Consider the following 12,091-nt stretch of genomic DNA (forward strand, 5'->3'; position numbering starts at 1 on the left):
GGTGCCTCGGAGATCCCAGGAGCACTGGGATTGTTGGAAAAGCTATTTCCTGTATGCCAAAGCACATCGTTCTGCTTTGACTGCAGATCCTGCTCACACTGAGCTCACTGCCTGTCTCTGCACACATTTCACCCAGCACAGCTCCTCCGTGCTGGTGTTTGGAACTGGAGGTGACTGGGGAGATAGATTCATACGGGTGCAGCCGCCCAGTGTTTGGTTGCTGAATCATGTTGCTGTCAGAGCTCACTTCTCTTTTGAGCCTTATCTTTGTCTTTAGCCTGCCCTGGGCCAGATGTGAAGTGGGTGGGACATGATACCAAAGCCAGTTAAGAATGCTGATGCTTCTGGTGACTGTGGTCACAATGCAGAGATCCCCAGGCTGTTACAACCAGGTTTCTTCTCTGTGACTATGACAGTGGGCTTTCAGACATGATGCAGCTATAGGGAATCTGTTTTTCACCTGATTTTGGCAAGGAAGGGACTGGGTGACCTGGGAAAGCCCATTTCAGCCCTGATATCCACTCACTTGTGATTGCGGAGATGACAGCAGGTGGAGGGAGGTCATTCTCCTGTGCTGTGCTTTGGGGAGAGCCCCCCTGCAGCCCTGATCCAGCTCTGGGGCAGCAGCACAAGAGGGACGTGGAGCTGTTGGAGCGAGGCCAGAGGAGGCCATGGAGCTGCTGCGAGGGCTGGAGCAGCTCTGCTCTGGAGCCAGGCTGAGAGAGCTGGGCTGGGGCAGCCTGGACAAGAGAAGGCTCCTGAAGGGGAGACCTGAGAGCAGCTCCAGTGCCTAAAGGGGCTGCAGGGAACCTGGAGAGGGGCTTGGGACAAGGGCCTGTAGGGCCAGGCCAAGGGGAATGGCTTGAACCTGCCCGAGGGGAGACTGAGCTGAGCTCTTAGGCAGAAGCTCTTCCCTGTGAGGGTGCTGAGGCGCTGGCACAGGGTGCCCAGAGAAGCTGTGGCTGCCCCATCCCTGGCAGTGCTCAAGGCCAGGTTGGACACAGGGGCTTGGAGCAAGCTGCTTCAGTGGAAGGGGTCCCTGCCCGTGGCAGGGGTTGGGGCTGGAGGAGCTTTAAGGTCCCTTCCAACCCAACCCAGGCTGGGATTTGAGGACTTCTGAAAGTCCTAGAAATGGGAAAATCCCCCTCGGATCCGCACTGGTGATGGTGAAACTGCTCCTGCCTGACCCCAAGGGTCTAGGCCCATGGTCAGGAAGCTCTCGGGGGTGATTTTGCGGCGGATCTCAGTGGCAGCACCTGGTAAACACCAGACCGGGGCAGTTCAGAGCAAACCTCACTCTGCCTCTCTCCCCTGAGTGATGGCAACAGGGCAAAGCCCCTGCTCAGCTTCTTGCTCAGAGGGACCATGCCAGGGCTCCAGAAATCAGCAGGTCCCCCATTCCACAGGGTCTTCAGGAACGGAGCAGCACCCGGCAGGTACCAGGAGGCTTTAGCACTGATTTGCTTCCTCCCCTCCACGGTTGCTTTGGAGTTTGGGTGCAGAAGGAGCTGGGGGGAGGTTTCTGGCTGCGAGCCCTTCACTGGTTTGAACTGGTGCTCAGCACTGCTTCAACCCTAGCCCTGGATCTCCAGGTAAGGCCAAAACCACAGTGGATGGGTTGGGGTTCCCCATAACCACGTGGCCCTGGTGCGTTCTAACCCCATCTCTGAGCCTGGTGCTCTGCTCCCAACCCAATCCTGCCCAAAACCTGCCTCCCTCTGCTCTATCATCTGCTCTGATGCATCCGTGTCCGTACAGCATCCGGATCCGATGGGATGATGGTTTCATTCCAAGCTTTCCTGTCGGATGCTTGGCTGGTTTTGACCAAGCTTTCCCAGCCTGCTGGGGTGCCCTCTGTCCACATGCTGCTGTTTCCATAAGGAAGATGTGTGTGTGTCAGCGCCGTGTTCCGTGTCCGCCTCATCCCCTCGTGTCTTGTTCCCTGTCCTACAAATAAAGCACTTGTGAAAAGCCGGGAGTGGGAATTCCTCCTTTCCCTTCCTTCAGCTCCAGCCCTCGGCCTCCTCAGGGCACCCTGGGGAGGAAGAGTGTGAATGCATCCCAGATATCCCCTCACCCATCCAGGAGGAGGAGGAGGAGGAGGGGGGGATGCTTTAGCTACAGCTTTTCCCCTCCCCTCTGTGTCCAATGGATCCAACATGCATAGAAACATCTGGAAGTAATAACCAGCATTGCTCCGGCTCTGGAGTTAACCTGTGCTGGGTTCCCTCTAACAACCAGAATGCTGGGGGGGGATGTTCCTATGGGAAAAGCAGGAATTCAGGGATGTTTTGCTGACTTTCCTATCCAAACAGGTTTAACAGAGCCTGCAAATTGCTCCTGGACCATGCTCCCAGTGCTGCTCGCAAGCACATCATTGTGCCTGCGCAAGGGTTAATGTGGGGCTGGATGAACACAACCACGGGTGATGAAGGTGCAGTTGTGAACCCAAAGCGAGCAGGAGGACCCTGGAGTTTCCATCCATGGAGTTTTATCCCTCTCCTTCCCAATCTTTATCCCTTTTTCTTCCGGAAGTGATGGGGCAGCCTGCTCCCCCCTGCCTGCTCTATCCCCTTGTCCCTCCATCCAGGAGGACTGTAGTCCCCAAACCCCACACGGATGGGGCTGGATGGATACAGAGAGCCTCTGTGCAGGGGCTGCTGCCATCCTCCGCCTTCGCCCTGATCCCTTCATCCCTGCTGTCCGGCATCGGAAGCCAGGAGCTCCCAACCCGATCTCCAGCTGCTGCCGGCGATCCCTGCTCCTGCTTTTTGGCCTTCCAGTCACGCAGGTGCTGCGGTCGGGATGGACAAAGGGAGCCTGTGGTGGGCATCCCAGGGGATCTGTGCTCGTATGAGTGTGGTCTGGACACGGGCCAGGGCAGCTGGAAGGCAGCAGCTTCCTCCTCCCTGCCCAGCTCCCCTCTTACAGCCGCTGCCTTGTGAAGGAGAGATCCCAAACCCCTTTTGGGATGCAGAGGAAGGGGCCCCCGTGCTGCTGTTGGGATGGATGTGGAATGCGGAGCTGCGCACTCAGCTCCAGGCGCTGCAGCGGGTTTAGTGGAGGAAGGAGAGTGAATCCCCTTTGCTCTGGTTCCCTATGGCCGCTGTGTTCACTCTGAAGCCTACTGATGGCCATTGGAACTGCCAGCCCTGTTGACCGTTTCCATCTAGGACTGGATGAGAGAGCTTGAGGGTACATTTCGGATCCAGGCTGGGTTCAGGTGAGGGGAGACAGACACATAACCCCCATCATCCTATGGGATACCCCACCGGAATATTCCCTCCAGACTCCATTTCAGTGTCTTTTGTCTTTATTTTCACCAGTTTTAGCCACACCTCATCAGCGCCACCGCACCCAACACCACTGCCACCCCTTTGGGTGCAGGTCACGGCTGCACCCATGGGTGCCACATCCATGAGCCCACGGTGGCCTCATTCCTGTGGGTCCGTGCTGCACGGCCGCCGGAATTCCTGCCCGTACTCATGGATCCATTTATTGGCCACTGGAAGGGACAAGGACAAGGACCCTCGTCTGCCCCTGGTTTTCCCCATTATCCAGCTTTTCCCTCGTGTCCATCCCGCTGTCATCCCGGTGCCTCACCCCACTTGTCCCCGGCCAGCACGGGGCAGGCAGCGTGCAGCGTGGCCCCGGCCCCGGCCCCGTTCCGATGCAGGTTCCACCAGAAGAGAGCCGCGTTCTGCCGGATACAGAGGGAATGGACCCGGAATGGGGCCGTGAGCCTCAGGATTGGGGTTTTGCCCCCCAAAACAGAGCTAGGAGTCCCAAAACTCAAGGTTTCCGGCCCAAAACAGAGCCTTGAGTACCAAGATTGGGGTTTGGTACCCCTAAAATAGAGCCAGGAGTCCCAAAACTCAGGGTTTCCGGCCCAAAACAGAGCCTTGAGTACCAAGATTGGGGTTTGGTACCCCTAAAATAGAGCCAGGAGTCCCAAAACTCAGGGTTTCCGGCCCAAAACAGAGCCTTGAGTACCAAGATTGGGGTTTGGTACCCCTAAAATAGAGCCAGGAGTCCCAAAACTCAGGGTTTCCGGCCCAAAACAGAGCCTTGAGTACCAAGATTGGGGTTTGGTACCCCTAAAATAGAGCCAGGAGTCCCAAAACTCAGGGTTTCTGGCCCAAAACAGAGCCTTGAGTACCAAGATTGGGGTTTGGTACCCCTAAAATAGAGCCAGGAGTCCCAAAACTCAAGGTTTCCGGCCCAAAACAGAGCCTTGAGTACCAAGATTGGGGTTTGGTACCCCTAAAATAGAGCCAGGAGTCCCAAAACTCAGGGTTTCCGGCCCAAAACAGAGCCTTGAGTACCAAGATTGGGGTTTGGTACCCCTAAAATAGAGCCAGGAGTCCCAAAACTCAGGGTTTCCGGCCCAAAACAGAGCCTTGAGTACCAAGATTAGGGTTTGGTACCCCTAAAATAGAGCCAGGAGTCCCAAAACTCAGGGTTTCTGGCCCAAAACAGAGCCTTGAGTACCAAGATTGGGGTTTGGTACCCCTAAAATAGAACTGTGAGCTCCAGAACTGGGGCTTGGAACCCCCGAAACAGAGCCGCAAGGTCCGGAATTGGGGGTGGAACCACAAAATAGAGCCCTCGAGGCTCAAAATTGGGGTTGAAACCCCAGAATAGAGCTGGGAGCGCTGCGATTGGGGATTTGCCCCCCAGACCAGAGACAGGAGGCCCAGAACTGGGGGTTGGAACCCCTAAAACAGCACCAGGATCCCCAGAATTGGGGGTTAGAACCCAAACTAGAGCCAGGACCGGAAGTGCTGGGGAGAGCTGGGAGCTCTGAGGTTGAGGCTTGGCCACCTTAAAAGAGAGCTGGGATCCCCAGACCGGGATTTGGGCATTCCCAAAACACAGATGGGAGCCCTAGGATCGGGGGTTTGAGCCCCCGCACCATGACCAGGAGCCCTGGAATTGGGGTTTGCCACCCAGAACAGAGCCGGCATCGCCCAAACAGGATTCCTGGAACACAAATGGGAGCCCCAAAGCCATTTGGGCCCCTGGAACCCAGCGGGGCTCGCCCTCACCTTGACCACGGGCACGCTGAAGTTAGCGGCGATGAAGGCGGTGGAGCCGCCGGCTTCCACTGCGCTCAGCTGGGGGAGAAGGAGACAGGAGCATGGCCCTAGCCGGTGCCATGGGTGCCCGAGGCACGAGCCCTCCCTTGGTCCCCAGCCGCATTCCCCCCCCCACCGTGGCACGGCACAAGATGCAGACCTCACGTACGAGCCCATGGAATCATAGAATCACGGAATGGTTTGGGTTGGAAAGGACCTCAAGATCATCCAGTTCCAACCCCCTGCCATGGGCAGGGACACCTCACACTAAACCATGGCACCCAAGGCTTCATCCAACCTGGCCTTGAACACTGCCAGGGATGGAGCACTCACAACCTCCCTGGGCAACCCATTCCAGTGCCTCAGCACCCTCACAGGAAAGAATTTCCTCCTTAGATCCAATCTAAACTTCCCCTGTTTCAGTTTGAACCCATCACCCCTTGTCCTGTCACTGCAGTCCCTAATGAAGAGTCCCTCCCTGCATCCCTATAGGCCCATCCCCTGATCGAGGGCTGTCCTCACCCATGTCAAACCCTGTTCACTCTGAACCCTACTGATGACCAAGGGCAGCGCCTCTGGTCCTGGGGTGAGGGAGGGAGAACTCACGTAGATCATGACCGTGGCGATCCTGTTGCCTGACTTCATCCTGTAAAGGGGGCTTTTCCTCGACTGCCCCAGGAGTGAGGATGTGGCATGGTCATTCCCATGGGAATGGTCAGTCCTGTATGGATGTGGCTTGGCCGGGAGGCACCTCAGGCTCTACCCATGGAAATCCCTCCCCTCCCTTCTTTTCTCTCCCTTCCTTCCCTCTTCCCTGCCCTCCTTCCTCCCTCCTTTCCCAGGAATACCCCAGGCACCAACCCAAGGGTCACCATCCTGCAACCCTTCTGTCCCATCCCCTCCCAGGATCACCCCAGGGTCCACTTCCAGCAATATCTCAGGGAACATCCCAGGGATCACTACGGGATGTTCAGTCCCAGGGACCTCCCTTGGGCACCACCCCAGGATCCACCTCCAGGAACATCCCATGGACCACCCCATGGATCATCCCAAGAACCATCCCAGGAGCACAAGGACCACGCCAAGAGCACCCCAGGGACCACCCCATGGATCCACCCCCAGGAACATCCCATGGACCATCCCAAGAGCACCACAGCAACTACCCCATGGACCACTGTATGGACCACCCCAAAGACGGAACCATCCCAGGAGTACCCCAAGGACCATCCCAAGAGCACCACAGCAACCACCCAGAGCATCACCCCCATGGACCACCCCACGCAGCCCCCAAGCATCTCCCTGACCGTGGCGTGGTCGAAGTGTGGCTCGTAGTGGCCTCCCAGTCCATAATTGACCACCTGCAGGTACTCGGCATAGGGCGGCCTCAGGTCCAGGCCGGTGACGGCCCCGATGCGCTGCTCCAGCGCCCGCACCACCGGGTTGGCCGTGTCCTTCAGCCAGGCACTGCGGGAGCACCCAGCCCACCCATGGCTGGTGTCACCCTCACCGTGGGGGTGTGGAGGAGTCTCCCTAGGGTGGCTTCCCTGTCACCTTGGTGGGGGGGCAATGGGGCCACAATGGTCCCATTGGCCATGGGACAAGGGGATGCGGTGGCTCCTACCTCTTGCTTATCCGGTACTCAGCTTTCTGCTGCTTCTCCCCAGAGGCGACCACGGACCTCTGCAGCTGGGGGACACAGGGTGGAGGGGATGGAGCTGCAGGTGGGGACCCCACCACCAAGCAGGGACCCCGGTTGGGGTCGAACTGGTGGGTTTATAGCAGGACATCCCCACCCCGATGTGTCCCACCAGGGTGATGCAAGCGGTGACAGTGGTCAGATCCAATGCAGTTGGATGCCACCAAGTCAAGCCTGGCTGGGAAATGGTTTAGGTGCATGCGTGGACCTGGTTTCTCCTTTGGGGCAGGCTCAGAAGGAGCCAAACTGGGCTCATCCCACCCTTGGTCTGGCTGCAGAAGGCTTTGGCTAAGCCAGCTCCTATCTCTGCACGCTCAGGTCGGTCCACCCTGCACCACCAGCTCCTGGGGCACCCTCCTTGGGGACAAGGCCATCCCTGGGGATGGGGACAGCTCACCCAGGGCCCGGCCAACCCCTTGATGGTCTCGGCCTCGGCATCACTGATGAAATCGTGGTACAAAGCCACATAGGGCTGGGTCTGGACCGTCTCCTTCTTGGCAGGCTGGAGCAGGAGGAAGGGGCTGCCATTGGTCTCATAGGAGCAGACGAGGTGTGGGAGATGCTCCGGGGCTGACTGGGGAGAGAGGAGACCGAGGAGGGCGTGAGAGGGGGGCCAGTGGTGGGGTGGGGACCATGGGACCCCTTTGCCATCCCCACCTGCCCCCGTGGGCGCTGGCACAGCTCCTCGTAGGCATCGCGGCTCTGTAGATGGGTGCCATTGGGACGTCGCAGGGGCTCAGCGCTCGTCGCTGTCCCCTTCGCCAGCAGCTCCTCGTACTTGACCACGTTCCTCAACACCCTGCGGTTACTGGGGTCTGTTGGAGAGGAGCTGTCACCCCAAAGGCCGCGTCCCCATCACCTCCCTTCCCTGGCATCAATCCCGGGAGAGTTATCCCATACTGGGGCAAGAAATGGGGTGCAGGAGACTGGTGCCATGCAGAGGTGGTGGGGACAGCCCAAAAGCTCTGCCCTCCTCTTGCCGCATCCGAGGCTGCCCCACGTACCATAACGGAGAAACTCCCTGGAGAGGCTCAAGGCATGGGAGACGTTTCCAGCCTGGATTTGGGGTGTGAAGAGCCCATCAGCATCCCATGGTTTGGCTCTATTGGACACCACGGGGATGGGGATGGGACTTGTGGCCGTACCATGAAGTAGGAGAAGGCGAGATGGTCCAGAGCATCCTCCAGGCTGCTCCGGTCCTCCGGGTTCCAGCTGCCATAGGAGAGGCGGAAGAGGCCGACAGCCTCCTCCAGCCACGCGATGGAGTGGTAATAGTCACCCGTGTCATAGGCCACCTGCGAGGCAGAGCACCTGCAGCCTGTCCCCATCCCATCCCAACCCATCCCACCCTGTCCTCTCCTGCACCATCCTCATCCCATCCCATCCCATCTCATCCTTTCCCTTCCCATCCCGTCCTGTTCTCATCCTATCCCATCCCATCCTGTACCATCCTATCCCACCACATCCCCGCTCCCATCCTCATCCCATCACTTCATCCTAACCTAATCTCTGCCACCATCTTCATCCCAGTCCCACCTCTACTCCCTTCCCATCTGTGCCTACCCTGTCTAATCCTGTCCCATCCCTTTCAATCCCATCCCCATGCCATGTCCTGCCGTCCAATCGCAATTCCTACTCATCTTGTCCCAGCACACCCTGTCACTTTCCTATTCCCATCCGCATTCCTCCCATGCCATTCCCTTCCTTTCCTGTCCCATCCCATGGAGCCATGCTCCATCCCCATTTCCATCCCCATTTCCATCCCCATCTCAGCCTCCATCTCCATCTTCTCCCATCCCATCCTACCCCACACCCTGACCCTGATCCCAGCTCCGCAGTGACACTCAGAGGACTCTGCCCTCAACAAGATCACCCAAATCCCATCCTTGGGATTCATGGACCCACTTTTACCCCTGGGTTGGGGCTGATCCCAGATCCAACCAGGACGCTGGGACAGGAGCTCTCCCTGAGGCCACCAGCTCAGCTCTTCCCTCCCCAAGCCATGAAGCAAGGAGAAGCCCCGTTATTCCCCCATCCTATAACGCTACGGAGGGCGGATGCCTTTGGGCTGACTCAGAGGGGCCCCTCCACATCCCCAACACCCGTCCCTACGGAAGCACCGTTCCGGGCTGCAGAACCTTTGTGGGGGGCCCTGGAGCTCTCCCTCACCTTTCCCACATGGAAGCAGTCGTCGGCAGAGAGGGCCACGCGCCGGCCGGGGCTGTAGAGGGGCGGGCGGGCGGCCCCGGCGCGCTGGAAGACGCCGTTGGCCAAGCCCTTGACGCTGAGCCCGTACACGTCCTGCAGCCGCATCAGCGCCCGCGCCGCCCCGTCCAGGTCCTCGGCGCCCGGCAGCTCCTGCTCCACCTCCTGGAAGCCGTCGTGGAGCGCTGCGGGGAGGGAGCCGGGCAGGGGGGCAGGAGGGAGGGTTTGGGGGGGGATTGCCCTTAGCGGCGCTTCTACAGCCATGGGGGTCCGCATCCTGCTGCTCCACCCACTGCCCTGCTCCTCCATCCATTGCCCTGCTCCTCCATCCATTCCCCTGCTCCTCCATCCATTCCCCTGCTCCTCCATCCATTCCCCTGCTCCTCCATCCATTGCCCTGTTCCTCCATCCATTCCCCTGCTCCTCCATCCATTCCCCTGCTCCTCCATCCATTCCCCTGTTCCTCCATCCATTCCCCTGCTCCTCCATCCATTCCCCTGTTCCTCCATCCATTGCCCTGCTCCTCCATCCATTGCCCTGCTCCTCCATCCATTGCCCTGCTCCTCCATCCATTGCCCTGTTCCTCCCTCTTTTGCTCCCTTCCATCCATTGCCCTGTTCCTCCATCCATTCCCCTGCTCCTCCCTCTTTTGCTCCCTTCCATCCATTCCCCTGTTCCTCCATCCATTGCCCTGCTCCTCCATCCATTCCCTTGCTCCTTCATCCGTTCCCCTGCTCCTCCATCCATTGCCCTGCTCCTCCATCCGTTCCCCTGCTCCTCCACCCACTCCCCACCACTCCCCATCTCCTCCTGCCTCTCCCCAGGTGACAGGGGGGACACACACTGAAGCCTCCCCCCCTACCCTGGGTGTTCTCGGTGGCCTCATCGCTGTAGATGACGTTGGGCCAGTCGGAGTAGAGACGCTTGATGAGGCCGAAGGCCAGCAAGGGGTTGTCCACCGAGGCCTGGGGGTCCTGGTGCAGCGCCTGGACCTTCTCATAGAACCTACAAGGCACCCACTGGGTGACGCTTCCAGTGATGCTCCGGGGGGTGGCATCTGGGGTCTGAGCCCCACCACAGCTGGGAAACTCCATGGAATCATGGGATGGTTTGGATTGGAAGGGACCTTTGGAGCCCATCTGGTTCCAACCCCTGCCATGGGCAGAGACACCCAGCATCCACATTGTGACCATGCCGGAGGTGAGGAGACCCCATCCGCTTTGTCAGCCCCATCCCTAATGGGGACATTGGGATGTCCTGGGCCATGGCCACATCCCTGCTCCTCAGCCAAAGCTTGGGGTGATCACATCCCACAACTTGGACACAGCCGGGGGTGCGCAGGCAGCTTTCCCCATCCACCCACACCCCTATTTAGGGTCACCCCAGCCAAGGCCAACCTGGACACAGAGGCTTGGAGCAAGCTGCTCTATGGAAGGGGTCCCTGCCCGTGGCAGGGGCTGGGACTGGAGGAGCTTTAAGGTCCTGCCCAATCCAACCCAAACCCAAACCATCCCATGACCCTGCGATCACATCCCCCAACGCTGGGATGCGCAGACACCCACATCCCCTATTGAGGGTCACCTCCCAAAACTGGGTGCTGGGTAGAACGGATCTGAGCTGGGTTAAACCCCCTCCCTGCCAGGCAGCACCCACCCTTGGGACTGGAGGGATATGGGGATGCTCTCAGCTCATCCAGTAGAGACTGAGGGAGATACTGGGATGCTTGAGTGCACCCACCCTTGGGACTGGGGGGATACAGGGATGCTCCCAGCACACCCAGTCGAGGCTGGGAGGATACCGGGATGCTCCCAGCACACCCACCCTTGTGTTAGGAGGATACTGAGATGGTCCCAGCGCACCCAGTGGAGATCGGGGGACCCAGAGATGCTCCCATCGCACCCAGTCGGGATCGGGGCCGTACAGGGATGCTCCCCGTGCACCCACCCTTGTGTTGGGGGCTACAGGGATGCTCCCAGCACACCCAGTGGGGATTGGGGGACCCAGGGATGCTCCCATCGCACCCAGTCGGGATCGGGGCCGTACAGGGATGCTCCCCGTGCACCCACCCTTGTGTTGGGGGCTACAGGGATGCTCCCAGCACACCCAGTGGGGATGGGGGGGACCCAGGGATGCTCCCATCGCACCCAGTGGGGATCGGGGCCGTACAGGGATGCTCCCCGTGCACCCACCCTTGAGACTGGGGGGATACAGGGACGCTCCCAGCACACCCAGTCGAGGCTGGGAGGATACAGGGATGCTCTCAGCGCACCCACCCTTGGGACTGGGGGGATACAGGGATGCTCCCAGCACACCCACCCTTGTGTTAGGAGGATACTGAGACGGTCCCAGCGCACCCAGTGGGGATGGGAGGGACCCGGGGATGCTCCCATCGCACCCAGTGGGGATCGGGGCCGTACAGGGATGCTCCCCGCGCACCCACCCTTGTGTTGGGGGCTACAGGGATGCTCGCAGCACACCCAGTGGGGATGGGGAGGACCCGGGGATGCTCCCATCGCACCCAGTCGGGATCGGGGCCATACAGGGATGCTCCCCGCGCACCCACCCGGGGCTGGGGGACCCGGGGATGCTCCCATCGCGGCCCCGGGCGGCGGTGCCGGTACCTGGTGAGGCGGCGCAGGCGGGCGCTCTCCTCCCGCAGGTAGGCTCGGAGCCGGCGGAGCAGGCGGCCCTCGGCGCCCATGGCCGCCCGCACGCTCCTCATGGCGCTGAAGGTCTCTGCCGGGGCGGGCGGCGGCAGCAGCGCCAGCAGCACCCCGAGCCCCAGCGCCCGCATCGGCCCCGCAGCCACGGCTCGGGGGAGCGGGAGGCTCCGCCCCGGGGGTGGGCAATGGGGGTAAAGGGGAGGGTAATGGGGGGTGCCCCGGATCCGCCACGCTGGCTGCGGTGGGAGGGGGCTGCTGGTTCCCATCCGGACTGCCCGGTCCCCATCGCATCCTGCCCCCTCCTCACTGTCCCCATCCCTGTCCCCATCCCGACTGTCCCCATCCCATCCTGCCCGGCCCTGTCCCCATCCTGACTGCTCCCATCCCATCCTGCCTCCATCCCGAGTGTCCCTGACCCTATCCCATCCTGCCCCCTCCCGCCTTGGATT

The 12,091-nt window shown here is 60.3% G+C and overlaps 1 protein-coding gene across 3 annotated transcripts; it reads right to left on the bottom strand.

Annotated features, from left to right (window-relative positions):
• Nucleotides 1-3,306: 3,306 nt before the first annotated feature.
• Nucleotides 3,307-11,915, bottom strand: P4HA3 (prolyl 4-hydroxylase subunit alpha 3). 3 transcript variants are annotated; one of them, XM_065678948.1, is made up of 13 exons: nt 11,601-11,915; nt 9,842-9,984; nt 8,944-9,164; nt 7,920-8,069; nt 7,779-7,830; nt 7,432-7,589; nt 7,172-7,348; nt 6,700-6,764; nt 6,383-6,542; nt 5,685-5,747; nt 5,049-5,117; nt 3,604-3,700; nt 3,307-3,505 (listed from the first exon to the last, which is right to left on the bottom strand). In XM_065678948.1, the coding sequence occupies exons 1-13, from the start codon at nt 11,906-11,908 to the stop codon at nt 3,435-3,437; spliced, it is 1,734 nt and encodes a 577-aa protein (XP_065535020.1). In that variant the 5' UTR covers nt 11,909-11,915; the 3' UTR covers nt 3,307-3,434. The 3 variants fall into 3 exon arrangements, with proteins under 3 accessions (XP_065535020.1, XP_065535021.1, XP_065535019.1); XM_065678949.1 differs by lacking the exons at nt 3,307-3,505; nt 3,604-3,700; nt 5,049-5,117 and having other exon boundaries at nt 5,717-5,799; XM_065678947.1 differs by lacking the exons at nt 3,307-3,505; nt 3,604-3,700; nt 5,049-5,117; nt 5,685-5,747 and having other exon boundaries at nt 5,748-6,542.
• Between the last annotated feature and the right edge of the window lie 176 nt (nt 11,916-12,091).

This window comes from Lathamus discolor, chromosome 4 (assembly GCF_037157495.1).
Source record: "Lathamus discolor isolate bLatDis1 chromosome 4, bLatDis1.hap1, whole genome shotgun sequence".
In the NCBI taxonomy this organism is placed as follows: Eukaryota; Metazoa; Chordata; class Aves; order Psittaciformes; family Psittacidae; genus Lathamus; species Lathamus discolor.